General features: G+C 37.9%; 1 protein-coding gene across 4 annotated transcripts in view; it reads left to right on the top strand.

The window, feature by feature from the left end:
* The window catches only part of ube3d (ubiquitin protein ligase E3D), a 29,266-nt gene extending 4,105 nt beyond the window's left edge, over positions 1-25,161 (top strand). For 2 of the 4 annotated variants that reach the window (XM_079469418.1, XM_079469416.1), the window contains exons 2-10: positions 9,671-9,870; positions 10,514-10,604; positions 11,716-11,929; positions 15,067-15,139; positions 18,161-18,272; positions 19,629-19,737; positions 19,819-19,976; positions 22,314-22,452; positions 24,816-25,161. In XM_079469418.1, the coding sequence (XP_079325544.1) occupies positions 9,671-9,870; positions 10,514-10,604; positions 11,716-11,929; positions 15,067-15,139; positions 18,161-18,272; positions 19,629-19,737; positions 19,819-19,976; positions 22,314-22,452; positions 24,816-24,836 (1,117 nt within the window). In that variant the 3' untranslated portion in view covers positions 24,837-25,161. Of the gene's footprint in view, positions 1-9,670; positions 9,871-10,513; positions 10,605-11,715; positions 11,930-15,063; positions 15,140-18,160; positions 18,273-19,628; positions 19,738-19,818; positions 19,977-22,313; positions 22,453-24,815 lie in introns of all 4 variants that reach the window. The other 2 variants (XM_079469417.1, XM_079469415.1) reach the window with 1 other exon arrangement.
* Positions 25,162-26,552: the final 1,391 nt, after the last annotated feature.

The following is a 26,552-nucleotide window of genomic DNA, read 5'->3' as shown; positions in this document are numbered from 1 at the left end:
GTAGCAGACACAATGTCATAGTGTTGACGAAATACCTCTAATTTAGTTTCCTTAAACTTGTGCTCCATTTTTCATGCCGCTTTCTTTAGAGCCTGATTTGTTAAATTTTTCCACAGTGTCTGGCTTTCATTTTTAATCTTCTTTAAGCGCAGAGGAGCAACTGTTTCTAGCGTTTCCGAGAAGGTGGCGTTAAAACTTTCAATGGTAAAGTCAAGATCTTCAACGTTATTACTCATATTAGAGATTTGAGAGAATTCAGGCAAATGATCAAGAAACACACATTTTGTAGTCGAAGTTATTGTTCTACCATATTTGTATCTAGGAGTTTGATTTGCCGCCATAGGGTAGTGAAGCAAGCATGATACCATATAATGATCTGAAAGGTCTTTGCTCTGCTGTAGGATTTTTACGTCATTCACATTTATACCATAAGTCAGTATTAAATATAAAGTATGATTACGAAGGTGAGTGGGTTCCGACATAAGTTGTCTAACGCCCATGGAGTTAAGAGTGTCTTAAAAGGCCATTCCTAAAGCATCTGTATTGTTATCTACATGGACGTTAAAGTCACCAACAACAAGTACTCTGTCTGCAGCCAGAGCTAGTTCTCTGCCTCAAAATCAGGTGCAGGCGGCAGATCCTTTATTATTTAAAAATATTCGTCTTCGGAACTATAAATAACACAGCAGCCCTACCAGGCTGAACTACAGTTACTCTATCTGCCCGTCGTCTTGTATTGCTCCCGCATCATATTATGTAAGCTGCATTTATAACAAATAATGGGAAATATGGAGATGTCCCCTTGTACTCTGCTTATGACGTTCAATCCACTCTGTGCTGCTATGAACTGAAGAATGCGCTAGATAACGTAGCCTGCCACCGTTTTCATAATAAGTGTTTTAAAGGGGACTATAAAGTGATCTTGAATACTTGTACAGACTTGTACTTACAATATTTTAGGGGGGCTAAGCTAGAAATTTAGGGGGGCTTTAGCTCTCCTAAAAAGGGCCTAGAAACGCCACTGACTAAATAAAATGTTTCAGAAAGAGGATTCAACCAGTTGGTTGAGCAACAACCCTTTAAAGCAAAGATTATGGAGGTTTAAGTTTTGCAGATGGAACCACACATTTATATCCAGGTTTTTTTTCAAAAGAGTTCATACAAGTATATGTTACAATCTGTTTAAATGTCTGTTTGTTGGGATTATTTTCCTAAAAATGTGTACATCCGTATTTATGTTCTATATTTTTAATTTACCTGTACTGTTGAGAATATATATATATATATATATATATATATTTTTTATTTTATGTAAATTTAATTCCGTAATGCAAAGATGTTACTGCTATTTAATTTTATAACATTTTATTGTAATTTGAAAACTTTGTGAAATTCTAGTTCTTGTTGCTAGTTTGAACTGTATATCTCAGTTAAGAAATACACATTTCAGCATTTTCAGTTATCTATGAGTTCATCTTCCTTGATATCAACCACGTTGACTCATTATACCCAGTTTATCGTATCGCACATCGCAAATGTGACTAGAGCTGCAACTAACGATTATTTTAATAATCGATGAATCTGTCGATTATTTGTTCGATTAATCGATGAATCGGATACAAATTTTTAAAAGCATTCATTTTCAACCCTTTATTGAAAAATAGAACTGACATTGCAAAACATATTTCAAAAGCTTTATTATTACTTATTATATCATTATTACAGCTGGCTGTGGTTTACATGATGCATTTCCCATCAAGAAGCCTCTCATGGTTTGCTGTTTTTTTCTGGAATTTTTTCGGGTCTCTCTGATGGTCTTTCCTCTACCTCCGCTCTGCTTTTTTAATTTATTTTTCCTCCGCTATGCTGCGCGGCGCGATCAACTTTTTTTAGTCCTGTGACACACTAGATGCGTGGCGTGAGCGTCTCAGAAGCCTGGCGTGACCGTTTTTAAATCGGCTCCCATGTTAACAGGTTAGAGCTTGCACACTGCCTGCGTGAGACGAGCCGCACGGAAAACGCGCGCATGCTAGGAATTGAATCGACGCCTATTTTTCACGAGACACGCAAGCGTGTTGGAAGCGTTTCCAGGCAAAATAGAATAGGAAAAGATGTTTATATGTAATTTTGTACACGAATACATATTAATGAATGCCATTTTGATGTTTGAAAGCTAATCATCATTTATTTGAACGTATTTTCAAATTGAATTTCATTAAACCAACATCTACACGTTACGGGGTTTACATGTCCACTGTAGAAAACATCAGGACTTAAATCATGTTTATAATGCATTTTTGGAGAAACAAAAAGTGAATATTGAAATAAATTATACATTAATATTCCTATTAAGTATGAGATATTATTACTAAAATGTTGCAAATGAATACTCCAATTAACTACCTTTTTCCATAAAATCTTCCTCCAAGAAAATGCTTAGGCTATCCAATGAAAAGATACATTGCATTGAATGGGAATATTAATTTATGTCCATCTTAAACACATATTGCATAAAGTAAACTCGTGCATCAATTGATTACGTTACATCTTTAATAACATATCTGAGAATCATCTTAATACGAATTGTGGTTCGTATTAAACCCCAAAAAGTATTGGTGACTGAATTATTTTTGTTTTTTATGCTCTTAACAATGTGATTAAAAATGGAAAAAAATATGACACACTACAATAACAACGTAGTCTAGTGTGTCATCTGAGTGACGGTCCAACATCAGGAAATAAAGCTACAAAACATTTGGAAATGTTATTTAAATAAACAGACAGCCTACTTACTCATTTTTCGGATTTTGGAAGGTGTAGGTTATGTGAAAAAAGTTTAAACTTGTCGTGAATACAAGACCCTTGTCTGTCGTCGGCGGCCTCCCTCTATGTCACCTATAGCAGCAGCAGCGCGCCAGCGCCGCGTCAGGCACGGTGCTGGTGTGCAAAGATACAGAAAGCACGACGCAGCCGCCACAGAGCTGACACGCTGCTGACACGCTACAGAAACGCCACGCTCACGCCACTCAAACATGTGGCGCGCGTTATAGTCGCGCGATACAACGAATCGATAATGAAATTCGTTGCCAACATTTTTAATAATCGATTTTTATCGATTTTATCGATTCGTTGTTGCAGCCCTAAATGTGACATTAACCTCAAATCGTGCAGCCCTAGTGTACATTGTTATATGGATTCTATTGGTGTGATGTAATCTGGCTGTTGGCAACCAATAAAACAACAGTAATTCCTGTTTGAATAATGCCCAAAACACACTTCAAAGGGAATTTTTTAATAGTTTTAATGGAAATTATTAGAATTTCTAAAATGTTTTTTACTGTTTTCTATAACGATACATCACGATATCTGCCTAAATAAAAACAAAATGCCCATTAAAAGGTTAAGTGCAACATTTGTCTCTTTATTCAAGTCCACAAAACCTTTTTAGTAAAATAAATATATTCCGCACACGTCACATAAAGACAAGTGAGTCACGCCCACTGAGTGGCAGAAAGACTGAATGGTAGCAATGTTTACCATTTAGCTGTACAATATTTAGCATGGGATAAAGTTGTTGTGTAATTGATCGTACAAACAGATTGACCTCAAAATCGGATAGATTTATTTTTAAAAACTGCCAAAGGATAGAAAAAAACGTTGTGCCGTCAGTGAATTTGAAGATGACGTTGGAGCTCTGTGTTGCTGCACAGTCATGTGTGTACAGGAGTGGGCTGAGGATGCAACCCTGAGGAGCACTGGTGTTGAGGGTCAGCAGGGATGAAGTTTTGTTGCCCATTCTGACCACCTGTCTTCTGCCTGTCAGGAAGTCTAGGATGCAGCTGCACAGAGACTGCACTGTTTAGTCCCAGAGTCTGGAGCTTGACAACCAGTGTGGCAGGCACAATGATATTAAACGCGGAGCTGTAGTCCACAAACAGCATTCTTACATAAGTGTGTAAATGTAAATACAGTTTACATTCATGTTTCCTAACTTTGCAATGCATAACATTTGGCATTTTGAATGCTTAAAATACAATGCATATTTCATAGATGCTGCTCTTAGATACTGATTAATGAAAATCATCAATTGGATTTGGGGATCCGGGATTAAATCAAACCAAGAGTGCAGGCTCATGTAAACGCGGTGAGACACGCATCTCACGCTATCCATACGTGCTCATCACGTCCATTCAGACAGCACCATTAGGTAGCCTACAGGTAAAGCTTAAACAATTTGAATATCATGAAAAAGGTCAATGGGTCTCATTAACTAAGCATACGTAATGTGTGGGTGAAACCTGCGTACGAATGCTTTAACAAACAAATAATGCTTCACAACTTTCATACAGAAATGTATTCAAAATTTAATAGAAAAGATAGGAACAGTTCAACACAGTCTCTTTCTTTCCTTCTTGCCTTCTCTCTCTCTTTCAAAGACAAAATGACAAAATGCATGGTTCATCTCAGGATAATAGTTATATATTTAAAAAATTACACGTAGACATTAACTTTATTAGACATAAATAACTCCTACAAACATTAAAACAAAAAGATAAAAAAATGCAAGCAGATTGCACTGCCTTCAGAATAGGCTTTCTGTCAGGGACCTGTCAATCCACTAGCCAATGAGAGTAAAGTGGCCATAAATCTGTTATAGTCCTGCAAAAGATTCCTGCGACTTCAGAAGGAGAAGGTGCTTTATGCGCATCATTCTGCTTCCGGAATGCACATACTGTATTTAGATTAGATTGTAAAAGACTTTAAAAAAGGTAGAAACGCATACATTAAGTTTATCATTCTGTGCCCAGCATGAGCGCTTTTGTGCTTTTATACACTAAGTATTATTTTTCGAGTATTTACACCTCACTTAGCACATATACCATTTACTACATTTTATAAATGCATTTATACATGTTTTTTTACATTAATACAGTACTTGGGTGCAGTAAAAATCTCATTACTTTTAAAAGAAAAACATTTAAATACTTCAGTAAAAGAAGATATTAATTAAGAAGATATTAATGTACTCAATTATTAAGTTATTAAAAGTTATGAAATGTTGTGGAGTAAAATGTATACTATATGCTTTATGATGTAGTCAAGTAAAGTAAAAGTACAGAATACAGATGTTTAAAAATGTATTTGAAAGTAAACACGTATATTTGTTAAACTATCCAAGATGAAAATGTATGCAATTGATCAGGAAAAAACTGTGCTAGTATTGGGATCAGCTGATACTCAGATATCAGAATCGGACCGGGAATGGAAAAAGTGGTATTGGTGCATCCCTACTTTTTACCGATTACATCACTTGTCCACTGCGGCACCGACCAGGGGTAGATGGCGCGTACAAATCACTTGGGGGCCATTTACATTTTGTGTCTTTGGCGCGTCTACCCATGGGCAAATGAGAGTGGGTTCTTCTTCTTAAAAAGATTTAGTGTGTGAAAACAACGGCACTTTCACAGCAGCTTCTGTGGCGTAGTGAATAAGATGCGTGACGAGTACTATTGGCGCTTCACAGGAGTGCAAGATCGAATCCACCTTTTGCCGAACTACATTCACATCACAAATCTGATCATACAGGCATCAACAAAATGAAGAAAATATTTGTAAACGGGTGTTTAATAATAAAGTGTACGGTGAGGTAAAGGGTAGGGCTGTGCAATTTGGGGTAAATATCTAATTGCGATTTAATGTTTCTAAATCAAGCTTCAACTCAATATTGTCAATAGTGTGCCGCACAGTATGGGTATAGTTACCCTGCTGAAAAAACAATCAAAGCCGTTAGAGAAATTCAAATTATTCAAAAAACAGGGTTCTTGATGGGGTGTTGTAGTGTAGGAGGGTATGAAAGTATGCCGGTGTCATAGTCATAGTCCTGTGACTTGAATCTGATACAGGCTTCAACCGGTAGCCAGTGGAGAGAGATGAAAAGGGGTGTCACATGAGCCCTTTTGTGCTGTTGGAAGACTAGGCGTCCTGCTGCGTTTTGAACCAGCTGAAGTGGTTTCATAGCCTTTGCAGGAAGACTAGCAAGGAGAGCATTGCAGTAAACAATATGGTATAAGCGTTAATGCTAACATGACTGAGTGATAAAACATTACAGCTTATAAATCTATCCACATCCTTTATCCAAGTATTAAAAACAACAGATACTCTTCATTAATTGACACATTTTTAGACAATATAGGGCTCAGATTATCTGATTATCAGGACTATTTCAGTTGGAGTGTAATAGCTGTGTACACCACATAACGCACAAAATGAGTGATTTTCAACATTCAAGCGAAGATGTACACATTTTATTAAACACACTTTCAGGTTGTGATTCAGAGATATTTGTTGGTCTAAATAAAGTCGTGCTGACGTTGCAGACACTGCAAAATGTTTAACTTGGGACAATCCCTTTTGCCTTTTTAATAATGCAGTAGTAGAGAAAGTGCAGGAAGGAATGTGGGTGAGAGAGGGGGTGGATTTGGGACTCAAACTCTGGAGCGCAAAATGTGTCGGAGCACTAACCACAAGGCAATCGGCTCCAACGGCTATTCTTGTTTTTATAAAATTAGACATTATAAACCCTGATTTCATGCAGAATTTGTTGGTTTCCTTTCGATGCTGTCTTTTAGCAAAGAAATTCTCCAGGAACCACTTGCATGTTTACAGATCTAACAATAACTAGTTTCTAGAATTATAGTTCCTTCAAAGCACTTTCAGATCCCAGTTTACTGAAAATGTGACTCCAGAACTGAATATTGGGTTATTCAAGAATCTTATAAATTCCTGGAAGAAATACAACCACCAATAATCCTATTTTGAGAAAAGTAGCTTTGAAGCACTTAAAATACAGTTTAAGGTTCTTTGAGTACACAGGATATTTGAGGCACCTTCACAGGGTTTAGCGACCCGATTAGACTGGACCGTGATGAACAGGTAACCGGCAAAAGAAGGGCTGGGGAGTATGTGTATACATTAATGACGGATAGTGTGAAAATTACACTGTAAGATACTCTTATTGCTCGGAGGACATTGAGCTCTTGTCGATGTCGGTAAGACCTTATTATTTACCGAGGTATATATACACTGTGGTATATATTCATCCCCGTGCTGATATTAAGGTACGACACCATGGCAAAATTAGAAAACATGGCACCTGATGCGCAGAAGTTTGTTCTTGGAGATTTTAATGGATGTTCAATCAAAAGCGTCCTGCCCAATTACTATCAATACGTCAAGTGCTCGACAAGAAGGGAAAAGACTCTTAATCTATGCTTCAGGAATACAAAACCACCCCTCGGAGACTCGGATCACAACCCAATTCAGCTCGTCCCGCAGTATAAACAAAAGTTCAAGACCAGCAAACCCGAGATAAGGACAGTCAACTACTGAGTCTGTTGAACGCCTTAGGGGCTGTTTTGATTGTACTGTGTGAGACATTTTTGTAAATACAAGTAAGAACTTGGAAGAGTTGAACTCAGTGGTGGCTGATTATATTTGGTTCTGTGTGGACTGTATAATCCCAGAAAAAACTTTTAGGACATTTCCAAATGGAAGAGGAAGAGAAGAAAAGTCACATAGTTACAAAAGGAGCTGATCATGCATTTGCAAATTAATTGAATGGTTTTTATGCATAAAACATCAGACTATTTTAGAGAGCGTGATGCCATTGGACAGCAGCTACAGTATGGTACTCCTCCAACCATTACAAGAGAGGAGGTGCGTAGAGTATTTAGTAAAATTAATCCAAAAAAGCACCAGCCGCTGATAAAATAAGTGGAAGGGTTCTGCAGAAGTGTAGTGAACAACTAGGCCTAATTTTCTGCCAGCTTTTTCAAAAATCATTAGGTAAACACTACATTTCTAAAGCTTGGAAGTTTTCACTCATAGTACCAGTACCTAAGGTAGTAAGACCAGCTGATTTAAATGATTATCGTCCAGTCGCCCTAACATCAATTGTGATGAAGAGCCTAGAAAGAATTGTTCTGAGACATATTCTAAATGATGTGCAATGTAATATCTACTCTTTACAGTTTGCGTCTAGAAAAAAGCGGAGCACAGATGATTATCTTTTGTATATGCTCCATAATATCTATTGCCATCTGGATAAGCCCAAACGATATGCCCGGGTTCTCTTTATATATTTCTCCTCCATCATAACATGGGGCCTAATAGTATTGAAGGCGGAGAGGCTGGGGCAGTTAGGGGTAAATCCGAACACAACCAGGTGGGTTGAGTCCATTCTGACAGAGAGAACACTGTGTGTTAGGGTAAATGAAGCTGTGTCTGCCCCTATTATGACTAATACAGGATCCCCACAGGGCAGTGTCATCTCACCAGTACTGTTCACTCTTTACACTAATGAGTGTAGAGGAGTGTAGGTCCAGCTGTCTTATAATATATAAATTAAATAAAGGAAATTATAATAGATTACAGAACTGGGAGCCAGCTCCATCAGTGTATTGCTATAAATGGAGAGGATGTTAAAATTGTGGTACTTGGGCACAATAATAGATAATAAGTTGAAATGGAACAGCAATACCGATACCATCTATAGAACGGGGCTGCAAAGACTGCATCGTATGCAGAGACTAAGACATTTTAGAGTGGATAGAGATATGATGTTACATTTTTGTCACTCATTTGTAGAGAGCATGCTACTGTTTTGTTGTGTTGCTTGGTATTTCTCTTTATCAGTTACCAACAAAAACAAACTGAGCAAGATAGTGAACTTGGCCAGCAAGATCGCGGGGCAAAAACTAGACAGAAGGGCTATTACCTGTTAAAGAAGGGTGTTGAAGAAAGGTCAAGCAATAAATAATGATGTTACATCCCCTACACCAGCCATATGAGGTGTTGCCATCAGGGAGGAGGTTTAGGTTACCTTCTTTTAAAACAAATCGGGCCAGTAAGTCATTTATTCCAACCAGCATCATATTGATGAATAAGAAGTTACCTGCAGGACAGCACTTTAAATAGCACCATGCCCTTTCTTTCCAGCTGAACTGTCACAGTACGTATAACTACGCTTTGTATCCCAGCCATCTGTAGTGGGGTTTGTGTCTGAACATTGTGAATGTGTGGTGGCTGAAGGTGGTTGGGGTAATTGATTTGTATTCCGTTTTTTGTCTTTTGTATAAGTGTATTAGACGTGCTGTTTGGTGCAGAACAATTTTCCTAAAGAATACATCAATTTACTGTATTCTACATTGTAAAAATGAAAGGTGATATGATATGAAATAAATTAAAGTTAAAATTACTGCTGATTTATGTGTCACGTGTAATATGGTAGGTCAGGTAGGGTGCATTGCATTGTGTGATACAGTGTTGCTGTTTAGTGCACATTTTAACATGCAGCAGGTCATCCAGATATTTTGTGTACAATCACACACTATAAATCAATATTTTTATGTGCGAGTGGTAGTGTAGGTTCTCCAAAGTCACATTACATTTGTTTCTTCTAATACTGAGGTAGTTTCCTCAAAAGGGCTTAACTAATCCTAGACTAAAATAAATGTTACAGTTGTCTAAAATGACAACAGCTTGCACTGATATATATTCACACACATCATCGCTATTGTTTTGTCTCAAAAAGAAACAACTATTCTTCATTCACAATTAGGGTCCAAAATAATTTGGGTTTAACCACTAACTTCCTAATCTTCATTCTTAGGAGGGACATTGCTGGGGTTGTTACAGATGTGAAGATAGAGTCCAGAGAAGACTCCATCCTAAACATCCAGACACCTGAGCAGATTTATCAAGTGATGCTACCAGGTGTCGGACTAGTGGAGGCATCATGTCAGAAAATTCCAGAAATCACTGAACATGGATCCCACATAAGGCTGTGTGTGCGGGTCAACCAGCCATTAGGTACAAACTATAAATAATTTCCCCTCCTGTGCAATATGTATAAACAACTCTTCTGGTTGAAGAATATTTGATTATTTACTAAGTGAGAACAGCTCAGAGTACGTTTACACGATAATTTTTTAAAAGTTTTTCCTTTACGTTTAAAAAAAGTTTCACATACACACGACCGCGTAATCAAAACTATCTGCATTTACATGGATCTGGGAAAATGAATAAAAATGCTGTATTATGCATGCCAGGTCAGTGGCGCTATAAAGAAGTGGTGTACGTAGATAGACATAGCTAATTTTAAGTTGATTTATGTACTGTTTATACACGTCTGAAGACATAGCTTTGTATATTACATAACATTTTTAGCAATACAGCCCCCCTTAACTCTTTCCCTGCCATTAAAGAGTTATCTGTCGTTTAAAAATCAACAGTTCCTTGCCAAAGACAAGTTATTACTTCAATCGATGTTTGTACTGTTGTACAGCAGGTGGCACTGTTACACACCTTTAGAAAAGTACAGAATCTCTAACCTAGAAGGTATATATTTGACCTGTTTTTGGGGTAAATATTTTAATCATTGTTTTCGGTTTTAGGTGCATTAGCAATGTAATTGACACTAAATCTTTTAGTCAATTTGTGTTTCTAATTTTAGAGAATGCCAGCAGTGTGATCGGAAAGCTGAAGGTTATGGAAACATACTCCTTCCTGTGCCAATCTTGTGGGTGTACAGTGCTTCAAGACAGGTAGAGACAATATTTTTACATGGCTTTATCAAAGCAATAAAATTAGGCATTGTCTAATCGACAGTGTTGTGGAAGCTACTTTGAAGTTATAGTTAGATAAGCTACAAGCTACTCATTAATAAAAGTGGTTAGCTACACTACAAGTTACTATAAAGAAGTATTCTTTACTTTAAAGAAGCCCGCTTCTTTGAAATTATATATTTTTTATTTATTTAAATAAAATTTAACACATTATTTTTTTTGGTTTTTGTTCATTAGTATATATTAAAGTAAAATAAATAATTTTTAAAGTGTATGAATTTACTGTAGCTAGATAATACAGAATACTGCAGTATATTTTAATAGAGTGTGATAGTTACCATAATATTCTACAGCTGTCATATGCTACAATTTACCATAATAACAAAAAAATGTATGTGATGTCAAGTCAACTTTATTTATATAGCGCTTTTTACAATTCCATTGTTACAAAGCAGCTGTACAAGAAAACATATTGACTAAAAGCAAAACATATAGGGTTATACAAGTCAAAATAAAAAAGGTGAAAATACCGAAGACCTACACAGACACACAGATTCAGAAATATCCACGCACCAACACACACAAAGATGTGTCACACGTGTGTTACTGACTAATGTATTAAATAAATAGAGAAGTTTAAATAAAATGTAATGCAATGCCATTATCATTGTATTGTTTATTTATTATTTTCATTTACATAAGATTCATATTTAATACTTAATAGGATTGGTGTTTCGAACTTCAAATCTTTACCCACTCTGTACACCGATCGCTTCTCAGTGAAGTGTAAAGCCACAATACACATTTACTGCAGTAGTTGGTGATAATGAACCACTTCAGTTTGTGATACAGTAATAAGACGACAATTTGACACAAGCTCTGCTCTGAAGGTAGAATGGAATGTAGCTTTCCGTCGCGCTAAACCGCTACTTGCTTAAAAAAGTAATTAACTACTGGAAAAGCTACACGGTTTTAAAAGTATTTTAGCTACCGCCAAGCTAGTGAAAAATTTTGTTAAATTTGTTGCATCGCTATTTGTAGTTAGCTACTCCCTAACACTGCTAACCGAGAAAGCATTTTTATTTTACAGGGTTTTTAAGCGAGTTCTTCCTTTGCCTAATGGAAACTGGAACGCTTTGGTGGATGACTGGTGCTGCCACCCTGATCCCTTCGCCAACAGAAAACTGCTCCCACGAGATGAGGACTGTCTACTTGGTGACACATATATTCTGTTGGCCTGGGACAGCAGCTGTGAGCAGACCCTCACACAGCATGCCAAATCAATTAACAAAGACTCTCAAGAGGTATGATCTACCTCAAGATAGGACAGAGATCCTTCAGATCCATTTTTTTAAAGAAATAGTTAACCCAAAAATGCTATTCTATGAAATGTTTCATAACTCTTATTACACCATGTACCCAACAACAAGAGATTGTCTGTTATTCAAAATGCGGAGTCAACTCGAGGTAAACCATAATTAAAAAAAAAACATTAATTCTCTCCAAAATGCTTTTGATTGAAGTTGAGAGCTCCTGTCTTCATTCACTTTCATTGTATGTTAAAGAGCTGCTAAGATATCGGTCTAAGTCCTCCGTTTGAAGGTAAATATATGTTGAAAGAACTGTTCCTTAAATAAAAAGAACATAAGGCACAGAAGTGCAGCTTCACCTCATAGAGACATCTGCAGGTGAAGGCTTCTTCAAAGGCTGCGCTCACTAATTATATTTTACTAGTAGTCCACAGTTCTTAGTTACACAGCCTCAGGGCTGACAGAGGAGGAAACCATTTTCTTTCATCACAATAAAGGCTCAGAAGGTGGAGTTGAAATCTAATATACACCGGGCCAGCTTGGGAATGAGGACTACATTACATCTTTCAGAGGGATTGATTCTTGATCTCTGTCTTAATCTGTGGGTTGCCTGTGGCCATGCTGAGGAGAAGCAAACCTTTTAAATCTAGAAGGACACATCCGCACACACACACAGATGCCTCTCCTCTCATTTACATTTGGCGTTTTTAGTTTTTTGCAAAACCTTAGAAAAATTTAAAATGTTTTGTTACATACAGACATTATCTCTATTATTTTTAAGCATGAACAGTGGTGTGAAAAGTTAGGACACCATATTGAATTTTATACTTTTCTGCAACAGGAGATAATAAAATTCTTTTTTGTTTTAAATTATGAAAAAACAACCCCAAAGGAGCAACAACACATGAGACATTACACTGCTTATTTATTTAATAAAAACTTGAAAACAAAAAGAAAAGCCATGGGTGAAAAATAATGAACTTCCTATGATTAAGTTGTGTGTACGTCCACGTTTAGCAGCAATAACCTGGAGTAATTGTTTTCAGTATGATTTTACCCATTTCTCACATCGTTCTGCAGGAATTTTGGCCCACTGTTCTTTACAGTGGTGCTTCAGTTCATTTACATTTAGGCATTTGGCAGACACTTTTATCCAAAGAGACTTACATTGCATTATCCTATACATTTATACTTGGGTATCTGCAATCCCCTGGGATCGAACCCACAACCTTGCACAATGCTCTTACCATTGAGCTACAGGAAAGCTACAGTTCATTTAGGTGTGGACTTGACTGGGCGGTTATTATGGATTTGACCGGCAATTATTATTCTCTTTTTCAGCCATTCTGTTGTAGATTTTTGTCCTTTTGCATGCCCAATCTAGCCAAAATGTATCTGTTGGAAAAATGGTCATACATTTAACTAGAATACAGAGGACATCAGCAGCTGCTTTTCCTCAGAATGTTGATTTATGGTATGCTCAAAGTTGTAGAGTCCTTTTGATTATTTGTTGTTCTCCTTTTGAAAATTCACCATACAGGAGATCCTTTGGGATCCACCCTTCTTCCATTTGGACAATGTGACCAGCCAACACATGCGGCTCTAAATCGAGTCTAATTGATGTCAGTGTTTAGACATTGTCTTCATTCACTAAAATTGCCTAAATTTCATCAGGCTATTTTTGGTGCCCCCTCGGCACTTGGTGCCCTACGCACAGTGCGTGATGCGCGTGGTGGGAGCGGCGGCGCTGAACAACAGTGTCGAGGTCATTGTAGAACTTGTCTTTTGCTTCAGATATCCGAGTTGGCGCATAAGCACTGATAATGCTGACAAATCCTAGAGTGGTTTTGAGCTGCATGGAGAGTACACGCTCTTGTGTCTTGTGTTTAAAAAGACAAACCCAGAAGGCTATTTCTAATTGAGAAGCAAACAAAATGTTCTCTTTGTTCTTGTTTTTGCTTGCCTTGCAAGAAGAAAGTTAAATCCTTTCCCTGATTGATCCAAAGCCAGGAAGCCTGGTCTCCTGAAGAGCAACTATATCTAGCTGCAACATCTTTAGCTCTTTGCTTATAACCACCGTCTTTCGAGCATTGTCCGATTGCTGAAGATCGTCGGTGATGCCTGTCAACATAGTCCTTACAATCCAAGTGCCTAGTTTTAAAACTTGATATGTATTCTGGAGTCTACAGAACTCCAACTCCGTATTTATTCTCAGGGTCAACTCCGGAAGCCTTTCCCATGGGCACAGCCGCAAGGCAGCCGAGATTTGAAATGAGAGTTTACCTTCTCTTCGACAGATTACCTTCGCAGATTGACAAACCCCAACTTCCCGAAAGCAAAAAGATTTGAGGTACCAGTGACCCTCCTTTGCCCTGTCTCCTGTCATTGAAAAAAGTTCAACCGGTCTCAAGTACTAAACCACACATGAAGGCCAGGAGCTAAACTTTGTTGCCAGAGACAAACTGAGGTGCACGCCTTATAAGGAGCACTTTATAGGTACCAGGAGCCTAACCCCACTACCATTCCCTCGGCATAAGCAGCCTTTTGAATCAAGGATGTCTGTAATGTTTATGCTTAAACTGCAATCCCTAACATTATTTGGTTCAAATCATATTCAACAGTCACAGTGTGAAGAAGCTGTAGTGAGAAGAAGGTACACCGCACGTGACACATACAATGCAACCAGAAATCATTAAGAAGAGGATGTTTGTGGAAATTCTGTAATTTACTCACCCTCAGTTTGTTGCAAACCTCTATACATTTCTTTTGTTCTGCTAAACACAAAGGAATATATTTGGAAGAACGTCAGTAACAGAGCAGATCTCATCCCCCATTGACTACCAAAGTGTCTATTTTGCCTACTATGGCAGTATGTGGTGGACGAGATCTACTTGGTTACTGACATTGTTCTGCTAAACACAAAGGAACATATTTGGAATAAAGAAATGTATACAGGTTTGGAAAAAAATGTATGTGAACTATCACTTTATCTTGGTGTCACTTTAAGTTAAATGAAAACTATTAAATATGTTTCTGAAGTTTCCCCTGACATAACTGGTGCTGTATGAGCTGTGAAGAAATGTAAGAAGTATTGGCTTCATGTTAAGGTGCTTGTCTGTTGTCCCCAGCAGAGGCTCAGCAGACAGCGTGTGTCGGTCGCCTGTAGGCACTGCTGTACAACACTGGGAGAGGAAATCACATCAGGTATGCAAAACAAAGCAGTATACTTTTGAAAGACATTTCAGTATCCTAAATGACTGCAAATAAATATAGCCACAGAATATTGCTTCTGTTAGTGTCCGTATTATTCGGGTTCATATTATACGTGTTCAAAAGTAATAAGACATTTTATGATGCTTGAACTGCTTTTCCCTGTGTTTTAAACTTTGTTTTTAAAATCGGATCATCTGACATGTCCAAAATATTTCCATGTGGGCCGCGGTTGGGCTTGACCCCGTCATTGCTGCTTGCAGCTATATTTAGGGTTCGAGCCCGTAGGGCTAGAAACCTATTGAATTTGTGGGTTTTATTCTTCTTTTTCGGGTTTCGAGCTCGAAGGGCTAAAAAAACCTATTGTTTTTGTAGTGATTTTTATTCTTCTTATAATTTTTCCGCTTTAAAACGTGTCGCCCAGCCCAAACCGTAAGTCGTAGAAACTCGAGACTTTGTCAGTTGGTTGTATCTGTGCAGGTTACTCAGATACAGTGAACCAGCCAAATCGGCCCATAGGTGGCGCTATAGCGATGGCCAATGTGTTTGGACTCAATGCTCGTCAACCGGATGTCGCATTGGAATCCTTGGCTACAAACTTAAAAAATGGCTATCTCCGATTTCATTTCCGGTATGCAAATGTTTCCGCTAATTTGCATTTTATAAAAAAATATGAACTAGTCCCTGGATTTTTGCCCGATCGGAACCAAACCAACGCTGATGAATTCTGTGGAGTGTGAATGTAAATATTCATTGAAAAAAAGTTGAAGTTTCGATTCAGGGTTGCTAGGGGGCATCAAAATATCAAAACCGGAAGTAGCCTATTTCACTAAAATGACCATAACTCGTGAATCTTCACGGGGCTTAGACCGTATATGTAGACCCTTAGTCCGGGGTCACAATAAAAAAGACTCAGTGTTTGGCCACTAGGTGGCGCTATCATAGCAAAGAACTTGAAAAGGGCTATAACTACGCAACCGTTTGCCTGATCGACTTATTATTTGGTATGGTGTGTCTTTGTGTCATGCACCATGACTGTATAAAAGGACTTTGGCGTTTCTCAAAAAACTGGGCCAATGAAGTTTGAGCACTCATTACACAGGGTTAACGGGGGCCGATCGAAACGACACTCGGTGGGCTTGTTCGACTTATGGTCCTGAAGGTCTGTACGAAATATTAACTCATTTGGCCACCGGGGGGCGAAGTAACGGTTTTAGAGTGCATAAACAATTCTGTATCACGTGACATTTGACATGTACTCAAACTATTTACATCATATGATAGCTCTCCTCATTCTGAACAACTTTGCCTCTGGAAACACTTCTGTCGATTGAACGGTTCGTGAGTTATCGCTGATGATGTCAAAAACCTACTTTCGCGAATTAGTCCTTGGTTTTTCGACCGATCGGATTCAAACCAATGCAGATAATATCTCTGGAGTGTGAATGTAAATAATTATCGAATATTTTTTTTAATTTCCTTTCACGGTCGCTTAGGGGCGTAAACATTTGAAATAGGCGGAGCCTATTACATTAAAATGCCCATAACTCGAGCAATATTAGAGATATCATCATGGGGCTTGGAACAAATGTGTAGACCATCACTCCGAGATGACTTACAAAATACCGCGGCGTTTGGACACTAGGTGGCGCTATAACATTAAAAATGGCAAAATTGTCACATCTTTTGTTGCCTTAAAAATTGTGTATCACGTGACATTTGACATTTACACAAAATATCAATATCATATGAAAGCTCTCATAATTCCAAACAAATTTGGCTCTTGAACCATTGATGTCGATCAAACAGTTTGTGAGTTATCTGTGATGATGTTAAGAAGCTGCTTTTGCGAACTTGTCCTAGGTTTTTTAAGCGATTTCAAAATTTCCACCACCGTACAATTCTCTGGACTCTCTAGATCAATAACTATCAAAAACATGTTCAACGTTTTCATTTGCGTGACCATTAAAGGGTCCTTTTATTATATTCAAGTGAACGGTGTACCTGAAAGCTCGCTACTCATTAACAAATAATCCAATTGACTTGCCATTAAGTACAATCATACATCTTATTACACTAAACAAGCATGTTAAATATGATTGTGATCGGACAAGGGATACGTTTCCTGTCTCACAGGAACAAGGTGTTAGACATTAAAGATTAAATGTTGCTTCATATTTACACATCTATAAATATAGAACATGTCTGGCTGGTTGTAAGATGCTGTTTTGCTAAACATAACACGCACCTTTATTATGTACACCAGTTTAATTGCATGTAAACCCAAATAGCTACTCAGCAGTCACATGGCAGCAACTCAATGCATTTAGACGGGATCATTTCTTAAATGGATGTGACCAAATGAACCTGAAAAGATGATTCCCCTCAAGTGTACTATATGTGCATATGTGTGTAATCATGCGTAGTGTCTATGAACCATTGCTGACCGTATCTATAATTTTTCAGGCGTTGGGAGTATCGGTGCAGAGTCCTCGGCCTACTTGATGAAGGCAAAGATGCTTTAGATGCCTTAAAAGTGCTCGAACCCGCTAAATGCCGCTTGCAGCTTTAATTTTACTTTAGCTTTGTTGTGACATTTGTAAATAAATTGGGAGGGGGAATGCTTTTTAAATAGTTTTTAATAGATCCATAGATTGTTTTCATTCATTCAACAAACCACTGAACTGCATATGCAGTATAGTGATATTATAGGAAACATTTCCCAGGTTTTACAGTGCATCTGGAAAGTATTCGAAGCGCTTCACTTTTTCCACATTTTGTCATGTTACAGCCTTATTCCAAAATGGATTCAATTCATTATTTTCCTTAAGATTCGACAATCAATGCACCGTAATGACAGCGTGAAAGAAGTTTGTTTGAAATCTTTGCAAATTTATTAAAAATAAATTGAATACTTTCAGGATGCACTGTATTTGTTTACTCCCAAGTCCAAAACCCATCTACATGCTATACATGTAGACCTCCTGTAATATATTTCTGTCTTTTGTGTTTCAGGGGTGCTGAAGCTTTACATAACTGAAATATTAGTGGAGCCAAGTAAAGATGGGAAGTGTGATGAAACTTTGCACCGTTTATTGCCAAAGTCAAATTCAACAAGGTTAACAAGGTAAAGCCTGTTATTTCTCCCATTACACCAATTTTGTGTGTCTGCAGATTGTATTGTTGTGCCAACCCGTACACATTTGTTGTGGATGGTACACATTTTGGCCTTAAAGACAGAATATGTAATTATTTTGTCATGAAATATCCACTTGCAAAGTGTGATATATTTCATGCAGTTGTGTACCCAAATGTTCCCAAGAATGTGCAAATCCAGAGACATTCCCATTTTAAATAATGGCTTGTCCCTTGTCTCACTTGTAACTGTTGCATATCAGTGACCTAATATCCGCATCTTCAGTTGTTGGCTCTTGGTGTTATGGAGCGGCACTCTGTCATGCCACAGTATAAATTTAATTTAAAGTTTAAGTAACAATTTACCTTTTTTTGTCTGTGTATACACTTACATTGATAATCGCAGAAAAACTGATCTTTATACAAACGTTGCATAGGCTGTATCATGTATTGCAACGAAGTAACCCAACTCGCACTTGTATATTAACCACATGCGCACAGAAACCATTCCATGTGTTCCATTCCAAAGTGAACACCCCTATGCCCTTCTCACTAGGAAGAGTAAAGCTCTTGATGTCTAAGCTCTGAAGGGAAAACGCAATTGTGCGTTTGAAATTCACTTGGCAAAAGTAGCAATAAAACCAATGTTGTTCTCATTATTTGGAGGGACTTTTTTGTATGTGTGTCCCTTTCCTGAAGAGCCCTTCGGAGGAAGATATTCTATCTGGAACGCAGTGTGTCACGCACCGCAAGCCTATTTGCGAGTTGTAGACATGGCACACAGTTTTTTTAACGTTTCAGGTCATAATGAGCTGTTTGTGAGGAGGCTTGACTTTCAAATTGTCATTTTAATGAAATTCAAGCATTTAAAGCGGTTTGTTCATAGTGTGTACGGCAGCAACAATGCACAAGTTAATGGGTCTCAATCATTGTTAATGTTGAATGAAGTTTTGACAGAAAAGTACTTTAAATACACAGGTCATACATATTATTCTGTATACATAAATAAATAAAGGAAAGGACACAGGCCGACAGAAAGATTGTATTCTTATCACATGTAGCTTTGTAAACTGCTGGCATCTAGAATGAGTTTGATCAGCGTTTAATTTTTCATAGCATAGGCCTCTCTCAATATATAGGTTATAGTTTGTAAATTAATATAACATTATAAGCTTTGTATATGCACAACTCAAAAACCTCCACATACCCCTAGCACTTAACAAATCCCAATTTAACTCCTTAGTGTCCCAATGTTTCTGATCATTTGATTTTATTCATACTCAATGCAATGATAAACAAATACTCAATACATCATTTCTAATTAATAACTGTTTATTATTACATACAGACAGCGATTCTTGGAGCAAACTTTAGCCTCCAGGCTGGTTGAACTTTCATCTACACAAAGCATATTTCGGTTTTCCCTCCAAAATCCAGATGGAAAAGCCATAATTTTGGTAAGGCAATAAAAGTTGTATATATTGTCTTTATGCAATTATTGGCAACATATAGAGTATTTCCTGTCTTTCTGTTATTAGCTGTGGCTTCTGAACACGGACACTCTGGTCGCCTCATTTCCTGATGCAGTGGTAAGCATCGTCGCAGATGACGTTCATCCTGAATCTAGTCAGCCATGCCAGGCGGTTGGAGCTGTCAAAGTCTTGTACTTCTTGTGCTCTGACAGCAAACACAAAGAGTAAGCCATCCATTCTCCATGAGGTCTTCTCTTTCTCCATGCAATGTCTCTGAAGTTCTCTGAATTTTAGGCAAAATAACCAACTCCTAATGGCACTGAGTGGCCACAGCAATGGCCCCTCTTCTTTGAGTTCAGGCTTAAAAACACAATTTAATCATTACTGCAATTTGAGCGATTCGCGTCATCGCAAGTAGGTAATCGCGTCTTTGCATTGCCTTAACATGTAAATCACTTGCGCTTGACGCTTCATTCGTGTTTGGTGTGAACACACTATTACAAGGAAAGACCGCAGCCTCTAGAGCAGGGGTTCTCAACCTTTTGCAACTCATGGCCCACCATGGACTGTTTAAAAAAAATTTTACCAAACCTTTCCAAAAAATGGTGGCTTTGTTGGTTTTAGCGCATCGTTCGACAAAATTTATCCACATATAACACACTGTGTCTTTGGCTTAGTCTCAGTACCTGCCATTATAAAACCAAACTTAATGTATTCGAGAGAGAGAGAGAGACGTCTGCAGAGTCAGATTGATCATATAAGACAAATAAATCCTAAAGAAAATTCAAATTCAGAAGATTGCACACACAGCCTTTATCACGCTCGCCCGTCTCTGCCTCACGAAAGAACGATTTAATTTAGCGGCTCTTCAACAAGAGCCCATCCTAAACAGCGCACTTCTGTGTGAGCATCAGCCTGTGTTATGCATGTCAAAATTAAATCTTCGCATTTTCATTTCATTGGTCTCTTGGCACTCAAATCATCTGTAGTACATGTCATTGCTTTTATCATTACATTACATTTTACATTTAGGCATTTGGCAGACGCTTTTATTCAAAAGCGACTTACATAGCATTATCCTATACATTTTACATAGGTATCTGCAATCCCCTGGGATCGAACCCACAACTTTGCATTGTTAATGCAATGCTCTTACCACTGAGCTACAGGAAAGCATTTCCTCATTCAAGCAAATTGTGGGGTAAAATAAGTTTAAATCAAGAACGAATTGAAATTCACAACACTTTAACACAACACAACAAATTTAAAGGCTGCTATTGAAATATTGAAGGTTATCCTCATATTATGCGACTACGTATTTCTTTACGAAGAGCTTACAAACTACTACCTATGTTTTGCATTGGACTAAATGATGCAACCGAACAACGTACAGAGTTCGTTACAAACAGGGTAGTAGTTACCAGTGATGGCAATAACGGCGTTCTAAATAAATGGCGTTAGTTTTTTTCAGTAACGAATAATCAAACGAATTACCGTTTCCCCTGTTACAACACGTTACCGTAAATGCAGCGTTACTGTAATTGAGCTCACTGAAGCAGTTTTCATCTGAGTATGCTGTCTTTCTTCCAAAGGACCTGCAACAATTTTTTCTCTGCTGTGTGTATGGGGGTGGTATGTAACCGCATAACTGATGATGATTGGCTGATGTTCAGTGTTTGCCAACCAGAGGCAGAGGAGGGCACAAACCCACTTACCCAGTCGCACAGAGTACACCAATGCCTTAGAGTCAGAGAGCGATGGCAAGAGCAACTTTCAAAAGTAGTTTTCGCAAACTGGTTAGATAAGCACTGCTTTCCCTCGATAAAATTAAACACAAGGAATGTGTATGTGATGTGCAACTTATTCCCTTATGCTGTGCAATTTATTCCCTTATGCTGCTGCGGGTAACACAAAACTATAACAATCCCAAAGCGAAAGTGAAACTATGCTCGTGCTCCGCTGTCAAACAATAACTGCAAGTAATTAAATATTGCGTCCCCTAAAATGCAATCTAAAGTATGCACAAATTAATATTCCACTATCATACTGGAAAGCAGTCAAAACATTAAGAGCATTTCTTGTTATTAAACTTTTGTAAGAAACTACGAAAAATAAGTAGTACATTACAGTATGTCAAGCAGTTGTGAAGTTTGTACATATCCTTAGAAGCCTATATTTATTTATAGACTTATTTGTTGACCAGTTGTGGTCTGTTCAATAAACAGTAAAAGTTCTGAACTATCAAATCAAATTATGAGCTTGGTAATCGCAGTCTAAATTCAAAATATCAGAGAGACACGTAATGGTTCTTCTCGGTTTCTTTAGCTTCTTATTAGAAATTATCTACAGGCACGTTATTGTTTGTGAATTTGTACCGAAAGTTAAAGGCAGTCAACGAATGTGTGCATGCAAAGTAACGTTTGATTATGTTGTCACCTGTCTTCGTAACAGATTAAAGTCCACACTAAAAGAACTATAGACATATGGATGCATTTTTGGAATATTAAGTCTATTTCACAGCCATTCACTTTCTCCCACACTTTCTCTTTTCTTTCTTCTAGAATTATAGATGTCTGGGAGAAGGACATCAGTGTGCACCCTTTGCTGCTTCCTCCGAGCTCATGTGAGGAGCTCCAGACACTTCTGATCTCCAGCACCTCCAGGCTGCCTCCACTCCTGCGCTACATGAACTCATATCAGGTGACATACTCCTCTGATGACACACATTATACGCATGACAGACGCACAGTTGCTTGGTCACTTACTTCACCACAATCAATAAATGTCTGCTTCTGTCTAAATTAATCTCGACATTTTATTGTTTAAAAAATAAATAAACAGCTTTACGTTGTGGAAGACCAGAGTTAAAACGGCACTAAAGTATTTGATTACACTTTATTTTACAGTGCCTGTGTTACAGTGTAATTACACATTTAAGTACGGAGTAATACAAATTACCTTATGTACTTAGGGTTTGGTTCAGGGTTAGTTACATGTAATTATGCATAATGTATAGTAAATATTATAGAAATACATGTAAAGTGTAACAAGGGCACCATTTTACAGTTCTGTTTCCCATGTACATACAGTGTACCTATTACAGTAAATATAACAACTGGGTAATAACTCTAATCCTACCTCTAAACCTAAACTTATACCATGTAGTTATCTTATACTACCCAGTTCTTTCTTAGGGAAGTTCATTGTAAGTACTGTAAAATAAAGTGTTACCAAAGAATTTAACTATTGTCATATAATTGTTTGTTTTAATTATAAAAATAGATTTTTGTGCTTCAAGTTGTAGTGCTTCTGGTTGAGCGCCTTGCTGGCCCTGACCATAATTCTGAAGACAAAACTTAGTAGTGGAAAAGTGATTTTGATCAGCAGTTGGCAAACGGTAACATGGGTTCATTGAAGCACAACACATCCTTGGCAAGGTGGACTGCCGTAGTCGTGTAATCTTGAAACAACAATGTACTCTGAGGTGGCCAAGTGAATAGTTGAGTAGTAAAAGTAATAGTTCTTGAACGGCTCTTGAAAGCTGCAGTTTCAATGACAGACAGCAATACAGATGTACCACAGTGGTTTATTATAGTCAACTAATTGTCCACAACAGCTGAGCAGTCAATTAATGGACCAAAACCAGACCTTCCTTACAATAAGTATTAGAAATTAGGAAATTGTCAAGCTACCTCATTAAGTTTTTTGGGGTAAAAGTGTTTAAAAGTTATGTGAATAAGAGTTATCTGTTAACTAATAAGAGCAGTAAAATCTGTCCACACATAACGCTGTGCGAAGTCAAGCGAGTCACGCAGAAATACTGAATGCTGCAGTGTTTACTTACAGGTGAAATTAAGAAATAAAATGACCGACATCCAAGTGCATAATGGTGATAATGTAACAAAAGACAATCCTTTAAACTGTAAAACCAGTAAAAAAGATAACTCTTCTGATTGAATAAACCACACAGTTAAATTATGTATAAATGCCATTTGCAGAGTGCAAACCTCACGCACAGATACTGCAAAGCGTAGCATACACAAGCAGTAGACAAAGGGAGGAAACCAAATACATTCAGCCCTGTAGGATTTAACTGCAAGATAAACAAAGTAAATGTCAGTAAGATTTTCCTTGGCATCTACTCTGAAGAGCAGCAGGGAGAAACCGTGCATTCAATTAACTATACCACAGATGACTTCTCAATGAGTTCTAAATAGCGTTTCCCAAAACCTGTCACTGTTTAGACTAATTACATGAAGATACTTCTGTAAATGTGCACAGTTTGTAAGCCAGATGAACGCACTGGGTATGCTGCACGAGACAAATACAATACTACTGCCATAATCCCAGCTCTTCAACGTATGTGTATGATGGTTTCTCCGACAGTGTGACTTTTCGCGGAAATGACTGCTGTTTAACATGTAGCACATGTCCTTATTTGGATAACACTTGTCTCCTTTTCTTGCTTTTATCATGGAAACTCAAGGACAATTCTTCTTTTGTATCACTTATATTAAAAATATAATATGCAATACTGATTCTGATTGGCTGGTTGCGACATCCCAAGGGATATTATTCCCCAATAACAATCGCTCAAAACTAACAACAGAGGGTCATCCGACAACTGTGAGTCGTCTTGACCAATGCAGTTTAATATTACACATAAATATAATATAATTATGCCTAAATAATAACTAAAATAATTGTTTACATAAAAACAACAATTTGTGCAATTGAACTTCTGGTAACCCAGGTTTGAGTCCACCCTCTGATCCAACAGTTTCCTGTATTTCTCTACACTGAAAACTGTCCAGATATAATCATTTAAGGCCAAAATATATTTTAAAATAAAAATGTGCATTTTGCAGTTGGTTGTCACATGACATCATGAAATAATGTATACAATTATAGAGAAGTTGTATTGCATGAAGAGTGAAAGGAAAAGTCAAGCATGTTGTATTGTGAGATGCATGCAATAAACCAGTATGCATATAGTACAATGCAGTCATATTTTTGTATAATATGGTAACATGCCATTCTAAATATTGCTTCTCTCTCTACAGGTGGCATACATGCGGATGTGACAAATACATCTCAATAACACATTGATCCAGACTGTGTCTCCAGTTTCTCATCATATACATTTCTTAAGGAAAAGCTTCCAGACTGTTATGGGCTGTGAATGTTAACGTTGCAAGTTTATATAAAAACTATTTTGTACAAAACCCTGTGTTGTGATGTATTTTGTTCTATTGGCTAAAGTTTTGTTTTCAAATCTGCATGATAAACTGATAAAGTGGGCATAATGTTTGTTAAATTTAGATTCTAAGGATGTACTTCACATTGATGTGTGTCTGTTTGTCACAGATACGTCATTGCATGCACATTAAAAATTATTCATGCACTCTTAACATGAGTTAAATTAGTTTGCTTTCTATCGCAAAGCAACAGAATTGATGGAAAACACTGTTAAAAGTCATGACAGTAATTTATTCACAGTGCTCTCTGAATATGCTTTGCTTTATTACACATTACGATTTAGATGTCTGATGACATGTGGGAACTTACTTAACCTTTTAAAACTTCTCCATGTCATCAAAGTTTGCCTTGTGTGGAATGTACATATACAGTGCATGTGTGGAATGTACATATACAGTGCATCCGGAAAAGTATTCACAGCGCTTCCCTTTTTCCACATTTTGTCATGTTACAGCCTTATTCCAAAATGGATTCAATTCATTATTTTCCTCAGAATTCGACAAGCAATACCCCATAATGACAACATTAAAAAATAATATGCGAAAAAAGCACATGTACAAAAGTATTCACAGCCTTTGTCACAATACTTTGATGAAGCACTTTTGACACCAATTACAGCCTCAAGTCTTTTGGAGTATGATGTTACAAGCTTGTCACACCTATTTTGGGCAGTTTCTCCCATTTCTCTTTGCAAGTTCTCAAGCTCCATCAGGTTGGATGGGGAATGGTGTTGCACATCCATTTTCAGATCTCTCCAGAGATGTTGAAATGGATGTTGGGTTCAAGTCTGGGCTCTGGCTGGGCCACTCAAGGACATTCACAGAGTTGTCCTTTAGCCACTCATTTTGTTATCTTGGCTGTGTGCTTAGGGTCATTGTCCTGTTGGAAGATTAACCTTCGCCCCAGTCTGAGGTCCAGAGCGCTCTGGAGCAGGTTTTCGTCAAGGATGTCTCTGTACATTGCTGCTTTCATCTTTCCCTCAGTCCGGACTAGTCTCCCAGTTCCTGGCGCTGAAAAACATCCCTACAGCATGATGCTGCCATCACCATGCATCACTGTAGGGATGTATTGGCCAGGTGAGGAGCAGTGCCTGGTTTCCTCCAGACATGCAATCTCCATTCAGGCCAAAGAGTTCAATCTTTGTTTCATCAGACCAGAGAATTTAGTTTCTCATGGTCTGAGAGTCCTTCAGGCGTGCTGTCATGTGCCTTTTATTGAGGAGTGGCTTCCATCTGGCCACTCTGCCATACAGGCCTCTTTGGTGGAGTGCTGCAGAGATGGTTGTTCTTCTGGAAGGTTCTCCTCTCTCCACAGAGACATGCTGGAGCTCTGTCAGAGTTACCATCGGGTTCTTGGTCACCTCCCTGACTAAGGCCCTTCTCCCCCGATCGCTCAGCCTGGCGGCCAGCTCTAGGAAGAGTCCTGATGGTTCCAAACTTCTTCCATTTACGGATGATGGAGGCATCTGTTCTCATTGGGACCTTCAATGCTGGAGAAAATTTTCTGTACCCTTCGCGATACAATCCTGTCTCGGAGGTCTA

This window comes from Barbatula barbatula (assembly GCF_947034865.1).
Source record: "Barbatula barbatula genome assembly, chromosome: 12".
Lineage (NCBI taxonomy): Eukaryota > Metazoa > Chordata > Actinopteri > Cypriniformes > Nemacheilidae > Barbatula > Barbatula barbatula.
The sequence above is the reverse complement of the archived record's forward strand: the minus strand, read 5'-3'. Positions and strand labels throughout refer to the sequence as shown.